General features: G+C 32.8%; 1 protein-coding gene across 2 annotated transcripts in view; it reads left to right on the top strand.

Moving 5' to 3' along the window:
• The window catches only part of PTBP2 (polypyrimidine tract binding protein 2), an 80506-nt gene that overhangs the window by 40632 nt on the left and 22139 nt on the right, over positions 1–17735 (top strand). For both annotated transcript variants that reach the window (XM_082653610.1, XM_082653609.1), the window contains exons 5-8: positions 597–740; positions 6389–6553; positions 6645–6755; positions 14559–14754. In XM_082653610.1, the coding sequence (XP_082509736.1) occupies positions 597–740; positions 6389–6553; positions 6645–6755; positions 14559–14754 (616 nt within the window). The remainder of the gene's footprint in view (positions 1–596; positions 741–6388; positions 6554–6644; positions 6756–14558; positions 14755–17735) is intronic.

The raw sequence follows: 17735 nt of genomic DNA, 5'->3' as shown, positions 1-17735 counted from the left end.
ATATTTATCTGATAGCATTAGAAAAAGATAGTCATTAGTCCCAGATATTCTATATTGAATAGTTATACCTGTAGCAGTAGGGTCCAGGTATATTAAAAATCAAATTTTGTTTTAAAGTTTCTAATGATACCATTTAGAAGAATTTAGAGAAATTTAATGTTCTCTTAAATATAGTTAATATCACTAATAATATGACATTTAATTTTTTTCTTTGTTAAATTGTAAATGCTTTAAAAATGACTTGGTGTTCTCTTATGTTTTCTAGGTTAGGAGTGGTAAAATTCTGGTGCTGGAAAATGTTTAGATTTTATTTTCTCTAGCCTTTGTTGAAATGGGTACATTTGTAGTGTATGGAAAATCAGAGGTGGAAGTACTTTGTATTCTAAGAGCTTCTGAGTTTAGCTTTAATTGTATCTCTAAACTTCAGAGAGATTTCTAAGAGATTTCTAATTCTACCTACTAGAGCATCTAAATGTAACTTGAAAGGTTATATTCTAGATACTGATTTTTCTAATGAACCAAATAGATTACACAGATATTGAAGTTTATTTGAATTTGATTCATAATATTAAGATTTTTGCTATTTAAATTTTCAGGCATTTTTGGAACTAGCAACAGAGGAAGCAGCTATTACTATGGTTAATTACTATTCTGCTGTGACACCTCACCTTCGTAACCAACCGATTTATATTCAGTACTCCAATCACAAAGAACTAAAAACAGATAATACATTGAACCAAGTGAGTATGTGTAGGTACATAAATAAAATGGCCTAGAACGTATTAAGAATCTCATAAACATATTAGCAGAAAAAATTTTTTTTAACCATTCAGAAGATTTTTCTATGAGCATTTTCTTGTTTTTTGTTTTCTGGTTTTTTTGTGGCATTTTCTTGTAGCATGTTAAGTATTAACCATTATGTTAATTTACAGAAAGTATGTGTGGTCTCTTATTTTCATATTTTAAGTTAATACTGGATAAATTAGTTAAATAGCATTTTTTTCAGTGCTTTTAAGGTTCTGGTCAAAGTGTTCTTTTTCTTTGTGCAAATTAAAGTTTTTGTATAGATACTGTCTGAGGTAGGACTTAAGTATAAACTGTTTATGCAACTCTGCTGCTTAGACTTCAGTGTACGAAGTTCAGTCCCTTTGGTTATTTGACTTTTTATAGGTCTTAACTTCTTATGGAAAAACTCCTACTGAGGATGTGTTAATGGTTTTCCTGGGGGGAAAAATGTAAGAATTGAGAATATATGTTGAGAATATGTGTTGATCTTTTAAAAATGTGATGTAGAAGATATTAATTATCTAAAATTATTTTTTTAGAAAAAGTATAAGAATGGTTTTAGATCTAAATACATAGGATTGCAATAAAAACTGGTCTAAAAGCTCTTCAAATGTAGTTTTTAGCTAATTATATCTGTTTTAGTAAAATCTAAACTGTGGCTCTTATCAAAAATTAAATGGAAAATAATTTCTCATAGATTTTAACCTTTGTAAAAAATAATTTAAGGTCATTTTGATAGTTCATGAAAAATAAGCTTGTAAAACTTTTTGCCTAAAAGATAAGGCTAAAATTTCAGTTGTTTTTTTTAATTTGATAATTTTCATTTCTTTTGAACCAGAAGTTGTACTTCTCAGAATATATCATGAGGAAATATACCAAAAGAAAATATGTATTCTCTGTTCTTTTTATTTAGAGTTTAAAATGGCATTTAATATCCCAATTTTATTTTACATGTTAGTATTTTCAGTAATTAGTGAATGCATTCTCATTTAAAAAGATTCAAATGAAAATGATGTGGAAAGAATAAAGATAAGGCATCTATAGATAGATAGATATATGTAGGGGGAGGGGGATTTGTAATTTCAAATAGGATAACCAGTGGAAGCCCAACCAACAAGTGACATTTGAGTAACAAACTTCAAAGTGATTAGAGAAATAAGGCACTTACTGAAGTCTTGGGTATGTTCCAAACATAGGGAGCAGTCAGTGCAGTGTTCTTATGTTGAAAAAAATTTTTTTGACAGCCATATTTTTGATTTCAAAAGTTCTTCTTTTCTTTGATACCCTTTTTACCTCGTAGTTGGTCATTCTTTACAGTTACTAATTAATGGTATTTTAAAATACTTGACTGTATCTTTTACTTTCTTTAGAATTAGCTGTTACGTTTATCTTGTTCCCTCTATTCTTCTCTTCCTCCCACCCACCCTCATTGTCTGTTTATATTTCAGAATGGACAATTAGGTTTTATTGGACTTGCATGCTTTCCTCTAGAGTAAGGTAATGAGGACTTGGATACTAACCTGGGATCCCCCCCAAATGCCAGAGGTCTTTATTCTTGGCCTTCAAAACTCCTTTTAGAGTTTCTGTTCTTTTAAGGGAGTGTTTAGTTGTTGTTGCTTTTGTTTTTATTGTTTAATAATAAGTTGGTTGATGGTGAGGAGGAAGAGGATGTTTGTTAGCCATACTTTCTGTTAACCCTTTTATTTTCATTCTCCTTCCTCCTGTGTACCTACCAATTTCTAATTTGATTCCTATGGATGCTACCAGTGCAAACCCTGTTTTGCTACGTGTTCACTGTGTCTTCTGTCCATGCATTTTCTGAGTTTTGGGAATTTGATAAAATTATTCTGAGCTAGTGATAACCTTTTCTCTTCAGTATCTGCATTTATTCCATTTTGTACTTATTTATAGTCATTTTAATAGTGTTTTATAATAGAAGAGAGAAATGAATGTGTGTGTCAATCATGAATTCTTCCAGAACCTTTCATCAAATCAGTAGGTTCTGTGAATTCACTCTTTCCAATATCTGCCCAGTTTTCTTCTTTCTTGCTACTTCATTTGCTCAGACACAGTCATCTGCAGCAAATCCTTTTCATGCTCAGGGTAAAAGCCCTTTGAGATGAGTACTGTTTCTGTCTTATGGCTACTCCCACCCTATTTTCCTGTGCTTCTATCCCAGTAGTAATTGTAGCGCCTATAACCTGGCATGCTTTCTCTTATTTTGTCTTTGGAGGCCATTGTGCTTCTGTGCTGTCACTTTGACCTGGAATATTGTGGCCTGCCTGCCTTTGTACCACCTTTCCATCCCTTACTTCACATGGCCACTTGTTAGACATCTTCAGGTTTCCCATTAGTTAGTTTCCTTGAAAGCCATCCTCTGATCCACAGAGTGGATAAGGTTTGGATTAAGAACCCTTAATACAAATGAAAATCACAGTGAGATACTGCCATGTATACCATACTGGATAAAATTAAGACCAGTAATACCAAGTATTGGAACAATGTAGAGAAGCTTGAACTTCGTAAATAAGTGATGAGAATGTAAATTGGTAGAATCATTTTTAAAACCTTGAAATATCTACTAAAGCTGAGCATATACATATTCTTTGACTTAGTAATTTTTACTAGTCACGTATCTGAGAAAATACATACATATGTGCATGAAAAGATATGTATAAGAAAGTTCATGGCACACTGTATGTAATAGCCCAGAGCTGGAAATGATCCACATGTTCAGCAGCTGTAGAATGTGTTATGGTATATTTATTCGTTGGAATACTGACTGGCAAAAAGAATGAACAAGCTACTGGTGTCTCTAGAACTTGGATGAACATCATAAAAATTATGTTTATTGGAAGAAGCCAGATCAAAGTAGAACACATACTATATGGTTCCATTTATATAACTGGGAGAAAGCATGTGTGTGGCTTCTGGAGTGTTGGTAATGTTCTATTTTTTTATCTAGATAGTCCTTTTACAGATATGTTCTATTTGTGAAATTTTATTGAGCTGTATATACTTATGATTTGTGTCCTTTTATGTGTATATGATTGTTTCAATATGAAGTTTAATTAAAATCTAGGTTGGCAAGCCAACTCTGCTCCATGAATTTTTTTTTTTAAATGTATGAAGAGGCTTCTCTGGTAGCACAGTGGTTAAGAATCCACCTGCCAATACAGGAGACACGGGTTCGAGGCCTTGTCCAGGAAGATACCACATGCCGCAGAGCAACTAAGCCCATGCACCACAACTACTGAGCCTGCTCTCTAGAGCCTGCAAACCACAATTACTGAGCCCACATGCCACAACTACTGAAACCCACGCGCTTAAGAGCCCGTGCTCTGCAACAAGAGAAGCCACTGCAATGAGAAGCCCATGCACCGCGATGGAGAGTAGCCCCTACTCGCCACAACTAGAGAAAGCCCGCGCACAGCAACGAAGACGCGATGCAGCCAAAAATAAATAAATAAATGTGTTTATTTATTTAAAAAAAAATGGGGGAGGGAGATGCAAGAGGGAGGAGATATGGTGATATATGTATAGCTGATCCACTTTGTTATAAAGTAGAAACTAACACACCATTGTAAAGCAATTATATGCCAATAAAGATGTTAAACAAAAAAGCTACACATAAATGAGTCCAAAAAATGTATGAAGTTACTTGTTAGTGATAATAGAGAACATAATTGTTAAGGTAAAAAAGGAAGATGGAGAACAGTGAATAGTATTGGAAAGAAAAGTATGCAGTAGATAAGTACTTAACATGTTTGTATGGAGTACATATATACATATGCTTGTGTATGTAGGGAAAGCAGACAGGGTGACTGAGTTGCAGAGGAAACTTAACTTTTTATACTGTTTGGATAGTACACCATGATCAAGTGATTACTATTTTAAGAAGACGTTCCATTATTTAAAGTAGCAGATGTTAGAGTTGTTCTAAGTTGTGATATTTCCATGCTTATTATAATAAATGTATATAAAGACATGTTCACTAATGAAGAAAGTGAACAGTGAGCTACTTGCAATGAGCTACTTAAAATACTTTATTTAAATATGTATTGGGTTAAATATGTTCAGATGTTTAACAAACATTGCTCTAGAAATCTTTTTATCCCTCTTTTTTTATAACTATATTCTTTATAGTAGTGTAAATGTGCCCATTGTATTAAATATTTATTGTATGTTTCAAAATGTTGGATTTGAATTAACAAGTCACTTTAACATAAATTTATAGGTCATATTTTATTAGCATTTAGATGATGAAGTTTGACTAGATGAGTGTGTGATCTCTTTGAGTACCAAGCTATATGATTTCCTGGTTATATAATATTTCAGTGAAATGACCATCCTCCCACCTTTTTTGAGATATAATTCACATATACATTGTGTGGGTTTTAAGGTGATTTGATATATTTATATTTCGCAAAATGATAACCACCACCACATTAGTTAATAGGTCCAGAAAAAATGTGACACTTCATGATTTTGGGGTCATATTTGCATAGGGCCATGCTAATCTCTGTGTTGTTCCAGTTTCAGTATATGTGCTGCTGAAGGAAACACTGATCATTCCTTATTATCATAAATGTTCTCATTCTTTTGTATCCGCCTTCCTTTTCATTCATCACTATGCTCTGTTTATATTCCTGTTCATCTGCCAATACAACTTTTTCAAACTATAAAGCAGTGTAGAGGTATTTGTCATTATTATATCTAACAGTTATTTGCCTTTATATAGGTTTTCTGACCCCAGATAAGGTAGAAAGAAATTATTCCTTATCAGTGAATCTGTCAGTAATAATAGGAAAGGCATAATAGTAATAAAGGCAGTCTTTTTGGAACATTTAACATATGATTTAGTTGACAGATTTCCCAAAAATACTGTATTTTTTCAGTTCCATATATATATTTTTTCACATTTTAAAATCTCAGAAATCAAGATGTGTCTTATAATAGTTGATCTGTCATAGTTCAATTATAAATATCTTCCTAGTCCTACGTAAAATTATAGTGTATTAGATACCATAACATGTATGGAAAATATTCTTCATATTTTATTTTGAAGTATTCCTGAAAATTTTATGGCTTTGTAGTATGGTATACATCAATTTCTGTTCTAAAAATTTTGGTTTCAGAAGTTATGCTAGTATGAAAAAAAGACTTAATTTGTATCTGAATATTCTTCTAGGATTTATTGGAAATAATGTTTATGGGAGTTCTTTTGGATAATCTAGTAATCCCCTTAAGGTTTACTATGTGCCTTTTTTATGGAATGAATAATGTTAAAGTTTCATTGTTCTCTAAAAGTTTCTGTTTAAAACATTTTCTGAATCTGTCAGACTACATCTTGTTGTTTTGACTGTCTTTCTTGTTCCACATTGGTCCCAAACCCTAGATAATTGTTTTAAAGTAAAATAAATACTAGTATAATACTTGAATTATAATCCTTGGCTCATGGCAGGTGCTCAGAAGTATTTATTGAGTGTTAAATTTTATTTAATCTATGTGTTTTAGAAAAGAATTTAATATTGTAACGTTTAGCAAAGTATAGGTGAAAATACCAGGAATGTTCCTAAAGTGCTTATCTTTCATTTTTTAGCGTGCTCAAGCAGTTCTTCAAGCAGTGACAGCTGTCCAGACAGCAAATACTCCTCTTAGTGGCACCACAGTTAGTGAGAGTGCAGTGACTCCAGCCCAGAGTCCAGTGCTTAGAATAATTATTGACAATATGTATTACCCTGTAACACTTGATGTTCTTCACCAAGTAAGTTTAGTTTAATTTGCATGTTTATCTATAAAATTGAGAAATAATAATACAGTAGATAAAATTTGTTTTGATTTTAATGTTTTAACAGATATTTTCTAAGTTTGGTGCTGTATTGAAGATAATCACATTTACAAAAAATAACCAGTTTCAAGCTCTTCTCCAGTATGGTGATCCAGTAAATGCTCAGCAAGCAAAACTAGTAAGTCGTTTTTTTTGAGATAGCGATAATTTTTCAGTGGTAGATATGTATATACACATACATATGTGTAGCTAATGTTATTAATACTGACATAACTTAGCGATACCACATAGCATTTTAGATGGCACACATTATTGTCATTAAGGTAATATTGGAAAAGCTTAGTATTTATGATAAAAAAGAAATGTTTATTTTTAACATTAGTCATATTTATAGTTATATGTAATACAGGCTTCTATTTTGCATTTTTGTTTGATTTAGGTCCAGAAGTTTTGTGCTCTTGAGGATATAGCAGGATTGTATTGTGCATGCATACCTGTATAAGATTTTACATTTTCCAGTGGGAGTTTCAAAGTAATATATCTATAAGATAGTTTGGCTGAAATACATCAATAGACATGTGGCTCAATTCTATGATAGGCTCTCAGCTATTTCCAGTATTCTTTTTAAGTATTTTTTTAAAAGATAGGTTTTTTGAATAAGTTCTTAGTCTCCCTTTTATTCACATTACTTACTTTTTTGTTGTTGTTGTTGTTAAATATGGAGGGTAAGAAACTGTTCAAAGCAGTAAAATCTACCCGTCATAGCTACCACTGAAAACTGCATACCACATCTTTGTTTCTAAATGCCTAATCTTCTGTTTGTGTATCTTATTTAAATCTACCTTTGTCTGTCTCTTTAACTTCTTGTGCTGTAGTATCTCATTTTTATTCCATTATTAAAACATTAAATATTTATTATTAAACCATTAAATCAACTGTCTGTACTTATATTTGTCTTACCTTTTTTCTCCCTTTCACACTTTCACTTTCAGACTAATTATGGTCTATTCAATACTTCCTCCAGATCAAGATAGCCTGTATGGAACCAGGCCATTTTTAATTATTGTTTCATTGCATTCCATCCTTAGAATCTCATTTGGGGAGCAAAAATAGCTTCAGGTAGCAGAAAGGCTTTACTAGTAATAATAACATAATTGAAATGGTTTACCAAGTGCTGTTACCTCATTTTTTTCTGACTACTCCATTTATAAACAGAACAGGAATTTTTCCTGTGTTACAAGGAGATGCTAAGATGTAAAGAGGTAAATTACTTATAATGTACACTATCTGTAAAGTTGACATTTTTTTAGTCTACTTTTCTCCAGTGTGTTGCTACTCATTGGTTCCCAATTGCATGATCTAATCCTATTATGTTTCCCTTTTCAGCAATTAGAGTTCTTCTTTAAAAAAATAATTGTCTTTCCTAACATGCCCCAGCCCTCCAACTTTGGAGATATTTTATATTTAAAGAGTTACTGAAATCATTGTGGTATGAGGTTTGATCAATAGCAGACAATCTAGAAGCCGTGTTCTCGATGGCACTTTTCACAACTTCAAACAAATTTAAATATAGTGCACATTTTTCTTAATATGGAATATTTTCTTTGTCATTCCCTTCCGATCCAGAGGAAGAGTATTTGGTAAAGGACCAGTGAAATGGAATTTGATTCAGAATTATACTGCATTTGGGCTATACAATTCAGTGGTTAAAGTAGTTTATATATATCTTTCAGTATTTGATAGGTTTTCTTTTTTTTTTTTTTTTTGTGCGGTACGCGGGCCTCTCACTGTTGTGGCCTCTCCCATTGCGCAGCACAGGCTCCAGACGCGCAGGCTCAGCGGCCATGGCTCATGGGCCCAGCCACTCTGTGGCATGTGGGATCTTCCCAGACCGGGGCACGAACCCATGTCCTCTGCATCGGCAGGCGGACTCTTAACCACTGCGCCACCAGGGAAGCCCTAAACATATACTTTTGATGACTCCAGTCATTTTTCTTCATGCCTTTATCTGGACTGTGGACTGTACCTAGAGAATATCGCATAATCTAGCCAGTACTAATTTAAATTCTTCAGCATCAACTACAAATAGACTCTGCTTGCAAAATTTTACCACATTTCTTCGGTCTGTTCTCCCATTTTCCACAGTGACTATATCGGATAGAAATTTCTCTTTCCACCAAGTCTGTCTTCACTCTTTCTTACGACCTTGCCTGCTGCTTCTCAGAAAAAATAGAAACTATCAGATGGAAACTCCATCAGTATTTCTCACAAAATCTACTTACACCCACACATATCTGTCTCTTCTAAATAAAAGGCATAGATATTTCTAAGACCAGTAAACACCAGATACCATCCTGTTCTGCCTCATAAGAGCCTTTGCATTTTCATCCCCTCTTTCTCTTGTATTTTTCTTTGTTGGTTATTTCTCACCAGTGTTTCAAGTGTGCTTAAGTGTTCTCTCATTTTTTAAATGAATTTACCCTTAATTCTGTATTCCATATATCTGTCCATCTAACACCTTGTCTCTCTTCCCTTTCTTCATTTATAACTAGAATTCTTAAATAAGCTGTCTTTATTTGCTGTTTATACTTATTATCCTCTTCTTATTTCTCTACTTAGAGTAATTTGGTTTCAGCCCCTATTTATCCATATTTTTCTCCCTCGTGTCACCAGTGATCACTAGAGTAGCTAAATCTCAACAGAATTATTCAGTCCTTACCTTAACTAACCTTGGTAACATTTGACATTGAACCTTTCTTTCCCTTTCTTAAAATCCTCTTTTCTCCTGGTCTCTGACACTTCTCACCTAGATATATCCCACCTCTCTGTCCCTTCCTTGTTATATCCCTCCCCTTCCACCACGGGGACCTCAGCTGTTACACACAGCTCAATTACACCTTTGTGATTCTGACTACTCACATCACTTTTTCTAGCTCAGACCTCTTCTAAGAGACCCAGATTAGGAACCCATGGACCATGGCGCACCTTCAAACTTAGCATGTTCAATTAACTCCTGTCACCACCACCCCCCACCACCAAAAATACGAAAGCCTGTATTTTCTGTGTCAATAAAGGTCAAGGTACTATGAATCTAAGAAACAAGCCAGAAAACATTGAATCTTCCTTTATTCCTCTTCCTTTCAGCTTATCACCAAATAGAACTCATTCTAGACCCTAAATTTCTGTTGAATCTATCCTTTTGTCTCCAACTCTCTTGCCATCACCATAGTCTAAGCTAGTGTCATTCAAAGTGCTAGTCTTAGATGCTACAAGGCACTTGTGCAAAAATACAAATCAGCATACTTCTAGCTATAGTTTGTTTAGTGTCAGTGTTGATAATAAATTTGGACACAAAGTTCTCTTCATGCAGAGTGACTTGGGTTGCTAGTCCATGAACCACAGTTTGAGTAGCACTGATCTAAGCCATCATCTCTTAAATCTGTGTTTCATTGGTCTTCTGACAAAACTCACCACTTTGAGTTTTAAGAATGATCTCAAAGTCATATTTCTTCCTTTCTCAGTGCCCTTCAGTGACTGATTTTTGTCCTAAATATAAAATCCTCCTTCCTTAACATAGCTTATAAAAGTAAATCTTGCCTCTCCAGTATCATCTTCCACCTTTAACCATATTGGACTTCTTTAAATGCTTGCATATTCTATATATTCTCTGATCTCATGGGCTTACAACTTCCTGTTCTGTTTGCTAAAACTGTTCTCTCCATCTCTTATGCCCAACTCCTACCTCTCTTTCAAGTATCAGTTTAGAAGTCTCTTCTCAGAGAGGTCTTTCATAACCTTTCAACTAGATTGGATCCCTTCCTTTCTTAGTTCTCATCACTGCACATCAAACTTATAATTACTTGTTAAGTGTCTGTATTATCTGTTGGACTATAAGTTATATATGAGTGGGTATCATGTCTACTTTGTTCCCTGCTACATTTTTAGAACCTAGCACAGTGTATGGTGTATTACAGGTATTAGGGCTTTTTCAACCCATGTCACAACTTTCCCAGCATCTAGAGTGCTGTAGATCCTTCCGACCTTTCAACCATCCATGTACGTCTAAGTGTATTATAAAATGAGTTGATTCTAAACTTTGTAATTCAGTTGCTGTATTTTTATGCTTGTTAAAACAGTAGAGATCGTATAAAATTTATAGGTAAGGAATAAGAATTTGGGAAGGGAATCTCAAGCCTGCTTCTCCACTTCTATAGTGATTGTTGTTCAAATGAATGAGAGAATGACAAAATATTGCTTACGCCCTGGGAATTCATTTAGCAGGCATAGTGTACCTTTAGGTTTGGGGGAAGAGAATTACAGTATTCTTTAAAGTATGGTCCAGAGCCCATTCTTATCAGACTGTGGTCCAGATACATTCTTATCATATAGATTGCTTACACAGAATGGGACTCTTAGGCCATTCTGAACTAACAGTTCTAATCTTTGGGGTTGGGAGCCCACTACTCTGTCTTTGTTTTGAATGCCCTGGGAATCACTGCCATGTAAAGGCAGCTTGAGTGACAGAGCCAACCAAACTTTCCATATATTAGTTATGATCTTTGGCAATTATCTTCATTTAATTGGAATTCTTTCCCCCTAGCATTTTGCTTTATAAGAAAAGAGCAACTCGGAAAAAAACATTAACAGTGGAGTTTTATTAGTGAGGGTTGGAGGGGAAAAATGTAACTATCTCCTGAATTTGTCCTGAGGTTGGCTTTAAAAACCTCTTAAGTCAACAGAAAAGGTAATGTATATTGAGGGTTGACATTTAGGGTGGTAATCACAAGTCATTTTAACAATTATAATTGTCAAGTAAAAAGTAAATTGTTTTAAATGATCTTCACATTTATTAAAGAAAATGCCCTAATGCCTTTTTCAAAAATCTTGTTTATTGGCAAGCAGTGTATTGGGCAAAGATAATCACTTAACTGTGGCTTTCTATCTAGTTCAGTTTCTATATTTTCAAGAAATAGAAGTAATCTTTTTACCTTGACTTTTAAAAATTATTTGTTTTATATAACCCTGAAATTATAACACACATGGTAGATAGTAGCTGTTTTTGTTTTTGTTATTAGAGACAGCTTTTCAGGTGTGTTATCTCTCTCTATTAGGAATGTGTACAGTTGACACTGGACAGTGACACTGTGTCTTTTGGAAATCCTTTAATATGGTCACTCTGTTTTAATATGCAAGTGGATTGTTTCTCATTAATGATTCCTTCCAGGAGAGAGTGTATTTCATTAGTTTCATTGTTGGCTTTTCCTGTTTTTAATCCATATGCAGTGTTTTTTGTGTTGTTAACTATACATTCTGTATTTAACATCTTTACTGAGTTTATCATGTTTTTGCCATAAATCTTATACTTAGTATGAAAATACTTTTTCCTGATTGTTTTTGAGTACTCCAAACCTTCCCTTTGCATAGACACATTTGAGAGGCCTTTCTGCAAATTAACTTGAGCTTTTACTGTCAGAAATCTTTGCTCTAGCAAGATCACTGCAATCCCGATTGCTGAACACAGACTGACTTGTGTGCTGCCATTATTTCCTGGAATTTTGCAAACACACGAGCTTGAAGTGAGCTTGCATATCTAGTTTACTCATTTGTAGTCATCTTCCCTCAGCCAGCTATTGAAAGTGCCTGGATTTCTATTCTTGTGTATCCTCAGCTCTTGTTCCGCTTGTATGTTGCTAACAGGTGATTTTAATTTACATATTGTTTCCTGATTTCTCTAGCTTTTGTATCTTAGGTATACTTGTGTATCTTCCATCTACATAAAGATACTATTTTTTAATTAAAGGAAGAATGTCAAAGGCTTCTAGAGGGCTTTCTAGCAGTTAGCATATTCATAGTAGATATTTAGCAGTCAACCTCATTGAAAGAACTCAGCCCCAAAGAAACTCTGCTTATTGTGAAGTTAGTGTTTTTGTGTCAGTAATTGCTTTTTGCATTAATTTAGATAATATGACCCAGAGCCAGGTCTTTTCTTACAAGATATCAGATTTTTTTGTATGATGTTATTGAAATCTAAGAGTGAATTTTGCTACTCATCTTTTGACGTTCATATATTGGGGAGAGATATAGATTCTATTACTTGGCTCAACATTTCCCGTATAGGAATGAGTAAAAGAAGACCTATTTTCAATGCTTTGTTTGTCTTTACAGAAGAGTATTGAATTAATTAACTCTCTGGCTGAGAGAGTTGATACTTGGTTTTCATTCTCATATGATGATAGGTACATTGCCTAATTCAAATATAATTCAAATCCTGATGTGTATGTAGTCCCTTTAAGTGAGTTTTCATCAGTAATTATTGAAATTGGTGAACTTGGGTTGAATTGTGTTTTTAGGTTAGTTTTTAGCTTGGTAAATATATTCACATAAATCTTACCTTTTTTTGAATTTTATTTTATTTAGTTTTTTATACAGCAGGTTCTTATTATCTGTTTTATACATATTAGTGTATACATGTCAATCCCAATCTCCCAATTCATCCCACCACCACCACCACCCCCAACACTTTCCCTCTTGGATAAATCTTAATTTTGTATATTAAAGGAACGGGTTTTCTTTTTTTAGAGTGGGAATATTTTAATTATAAGCTTTATATACATAAGGAGCTATTATAGAGGTTTACTTTTTCCATAACAGGGCACTCTTGATTATATTTTAGTCTGTTTCAGTTACTTTCCTTCTTCAACAGTGTGACAATTAAAATAGTCATACTGAGGTAATACAAAAATTCTCTTTCAAACACCAAATGTGAAAAATATGTTGGTCTACTATTAATATAGTTCTGGTTTTACACACTTAATAGATCTTGGTCTGCATAGATATCAGGCTTGATCTATTTATGTATTGTTATCAGAAGAATTGTTTTCATTTTTGAGGTGAATTATAGAGCTAAACATGTTCTTCATTTCTGGACTGTTACTTTATATAGTAAATGTTTATTCTTCTAATGAAAAATTAACAGTGTGTTCCCCTGTTCTCTAGTTCGTTCCAGGTTTCTATCCAGCTGGAGTAGCATTGGTGATTATATAGGAACAGAAAAAAACATAATAATCATAACAGCAGCACAGTCCTTTTATAATTCATATATTTTACATATGTGTAAAATATATATATGTGCTTTTACGTATGTGATCTTTTATCTAATCCTCATAATAACCCAGCAAGGAAACATGGCAGCCATTGTCATATCTGTTTTCCAGGTTCAGAAAGATTCTGAGATTCAGAAAGGTTAAATAACTTGTTCAAGATGACCTTTCAACTCTAGAGGTGTACTCCTTCTATTCCAGAACTTTCCTGGGATGACATTTAATTTGCTTATTCAGCAAGTTATTCTGATTCAGGTTGAACAACCTAGGTTAAGGAAGATAATATTGGGTTGGCCAAAATGTTTGTTGGGATTTTCCTTAAGATGTTATGGAAAACCCAAATGAACTTATTGGCCAACCCAAGAGTTTTTGCTCATTTCATGGTAGTTGCTATTATGCATCATAGTGATATTTAGTTGTCTTGAGGCACCTCATTTAATGTGGCATCAAACAGAAGTTACCTTATACCTATACCAATTTTTATAAGTGTTACCATACAGCAAAAGATATGTGTATAATAAAATTAACTTTAAAGTATTGTGCAGACTATTATGGTACTACTTTGGCAGCACTGACTATATTTGTGACCCTTGTTAATTTTTTTAAATTAAAATATTTGCAGATTTTTAAAATTAAAAGTATTAGCACATATGTTTAACTGGTTACATTTTAGATTTAGATAACACTTTTCTATTTAAAGAAGGTAGTATTTGTGGAAACCAGTATATATTGGTTGGAATAGTAAAGAACAGGGTATGGAATTTGATCCTTTTCCTGGTGACTTATGTGCAGTTTTTCATCGTTGAGTTTCATTGTCAAAGTCATACTTTTTCTAATTTTTATTTCTTAAGATTGCTGATATATTTTGTTCACTTTTACAGGCCCTAGATGGTCAGAATATTTATAATGCTTGCTGTACCCTAAGGATTGATTTTTCCAAACTTGTGAATTTGAATGTAAAATACAACAATGATAAAAGTAGGGATTATACTCGACCTGATCTTCCATCTGGGGATGGACAACCTGCATTGGACCCAGCTATTGCTGCAGCATTTGCCAAGGAGACATCTCTCTTAGGTATGATTTTTATTGTCTGTACCACTTTTCTCCCATTTTGCCAAATGGGAAAGTGCCTGTTAAACTCCAGTAAGTATAATGAATCTCCCATTTTCGAATTTAAGAAATTATGTTAGGTTTCTCCCCGCATCAGGTAAGAAAGCATATGTATGCTGTTGGAAGAAAACCCTAAGTTCATAAGTATAATGAAAATTATATGTTATATTCTTTTTCACCACTCTCATCTTCTCTCCCAGAATAGAAGAGGAAAAGCTCTAATGAAGAAATACTGTTGAGTTCTTAATAAAATATTTACACTTTAAATTGAAGTCATGCTGTCTAGGGCCCCTTGTGCATATTCTTTAGGGCCAATCTAATTGTTTCAATTTAGCACTGCACAGACAATGAAAAGTTAACAGATGCAGCATATAATGGGAGTAGGTGTATAGAATTTTTTCAAAGCATATTATATTCTCTCTTTTAAACAATTTTAACTAGAAAGAATTTTATATAAAATTTATTTTGGTATTTATCAGTATTTGCATTTTGTCTTAATCATTGTATTTCACCTCATTCTACAATGGATTTGACCCACCTAATCAAAAACAAAACAAAACAAAAATTTGCAACTAATAGTTGACAGAGTCAAGATGAAGAAAAAATAAAGGAAAATGTTATTTTGTAAGTAAAATAAGTGATTTATAATTTAAGATGAAATTTTACAGTTTTATTTGATGTATTCAGGAAATTCTTGGTTTCTGAAGTTTGTAAGATTATCATTAAATGAGTTGTTTCTGTACATATGGAACCCAAGATTGATGAGTCACAAACTAGTTCTTACAGTTTATGTTTATCAATTAAAAAAGAAAAAGCATTATAATGAAGTAATTTTTGGAAATAGATATTTACTTACTGTGAATATATAGCATGTGTTATCCATTTATAAATATGTAATATAAGTGATACATCTATGAACTGAGACACACTAATGCACAAGAGAAGCATTTGATATGTGAAATTAATTCTGGTAATTTTAGACAAAACTGACCCTTTATTCTAGTTGTCTAATACATCTAGCACAAGTCATAGCAGTTTATCATGACCATAATAGATTCTTTAGGTTGGTAACATTCTTTCTTGAGAGAATCTCTATCACTGTGTGAGGCTAATTTAAGGCTTTATTCCCTCAACTTGGCTTGTAAGTAGATAATATTGACTATGGTGTACCATTTTTTAAAGTCAAGAGTGAGACAGTAATGAGTGATACATGGCCTTTGCTTGTAATTGTTACTGTGAATTCTTAAATTTTTTTAACTGATAGAAATTATTTTATAGAAAAGACAAAAATCAGCATTTACTGAATAGTTTCTATGTCATAGGCATTCTGCAAGTCACTTAGCAGATACATTATTTAATCCTTAAAATAACCAAAGTAGAAGATGACAACAAGATTTTTTATAGTAGTTTCTAAGAAGTTTAAAACATTACATGCAACTCATTAAAGAAACAAGGGTAAAATACCAAGAAACTTCAGCTAGCGTCAAACATATGACCGTAGTAATCACTTTCTTGGACCCTGAGAGCTATGTGTGTTTGCTCATTTGGGTGTAGTTAGATGAGTTTGTATGTGTTTTTGATTCTGGGTGGAGTCATGGTTAGAGGGAATTCATCATCGTTTTCCTTGTAATCTCATGGCTTTGATGGAATTTTTTTAAAGTAATAGTAAGTCTCATAAAAGATTATAAAGTTACACCATAACTAACTTCTGTCTTATTCAGTGCTTTTATCATTTTTCAAGTGTTCTACATTTTTGCATTAAAAGATTATGAGTAAAGTTGCTCAGTTCTTAGTAAATAAATTTGGTGTCTTCTTCCAGCTCTGTCTTGAATATTTTAATATAATATGCTGGCATACCTCGTTTCATTGTGCTTCACAGATACTGTTTTGTTTTTGTTTTTAAAAAACAAATTGAAGGTTTGTGGCAACCCTGCATTGTCAGATGATGGTTAGCATTTTTTAGCAATAAAGTATTTTGTAATTAAGGTATATACATTTTTTTTAGACATAATGATGTTTACACACTTAATAGACTACAGTATACTGTAAACATAGCTTTTGTATGCACAGGAAAACGATAAAATTTGTGTGACTCACTTTATTGCAATACTTGCTTTATTGTGGTGGTCTGGAACCAAAGCTGCAATATCTCCAAGGTATGTCTGTATTTTTGTTTCTGTGCTCTGCCTGATAAGAACAAGGAAAATATTTTGTGGTGAAACTGTGTGAATTCACCTTCCTTTACTAAATGACTTCATCATTTACCTGTTTTAATGGTTTTACATCTTACAACTGGGTTTTTTTATTTTAAATGTCTGCAGATAGTTTTTGAAAATGGGTGAGTTATAAGTTTTAAAAATCAAATAATGGAATTTATAGTTTATGAGATAACTTATATTTTGATTTTTTTCTTATTTTCTATGTAAATACATATTTGTACAAAATTAAAATCACACTATTTTATTTGAATTATTCTACTGAGAATTTTTTTGAAAATTGATAATTATAATAGCTTCATAACATTCTAGTGGATATATAATACTTTTGGAAGTATGTTGGACATTTAGTCTACTTTCATACTTTTCATCAGTATAAATGGTGCTGTGACAAACACCTGTACATAACTTTTTTGTCTCTTATTTACTTAGACTAGATTCCTGGAACTAGAATCATTGGGTCAAAGAAAATGTTAAAGCCTTCTGAATCTTGTTGCAGATTTCTTTCTAGAATGGTGATATTTAAACTAACATGAATTGTATATGAGGCTGGCTATTGTACTTTTTCCTCTACCAGCTTATTATAATTGTTATTATTTTATGAACTAGTTTATAATTTTTCATTGCTTATTAGGTACTTACAAGTCTCTGAATTGGTTGTCTGGATTCTTTCTATTAGGATGTACAAAACATAAAATGTATATTAAGGATATTATGTTCATATTTGGT

The sequence above is a fragment of the Grampus griseus genome, assembly GCF_964374135.1.
Source record: "Grampus griseus genome assembly, chromosome: 1".
Taxonomy (NCBI): domain Eukaryota; kingdom Metazoa; phylum Chordata; class Mammalia; order Artiodactyla; family Delphinidae; genus Grampus; species Grampus griseus.
The sequence above is the reverse complement of the archived record's forward strand: the minus strand, read 5'-3'. Positions and strand labels throughout refer to the sequence as shown.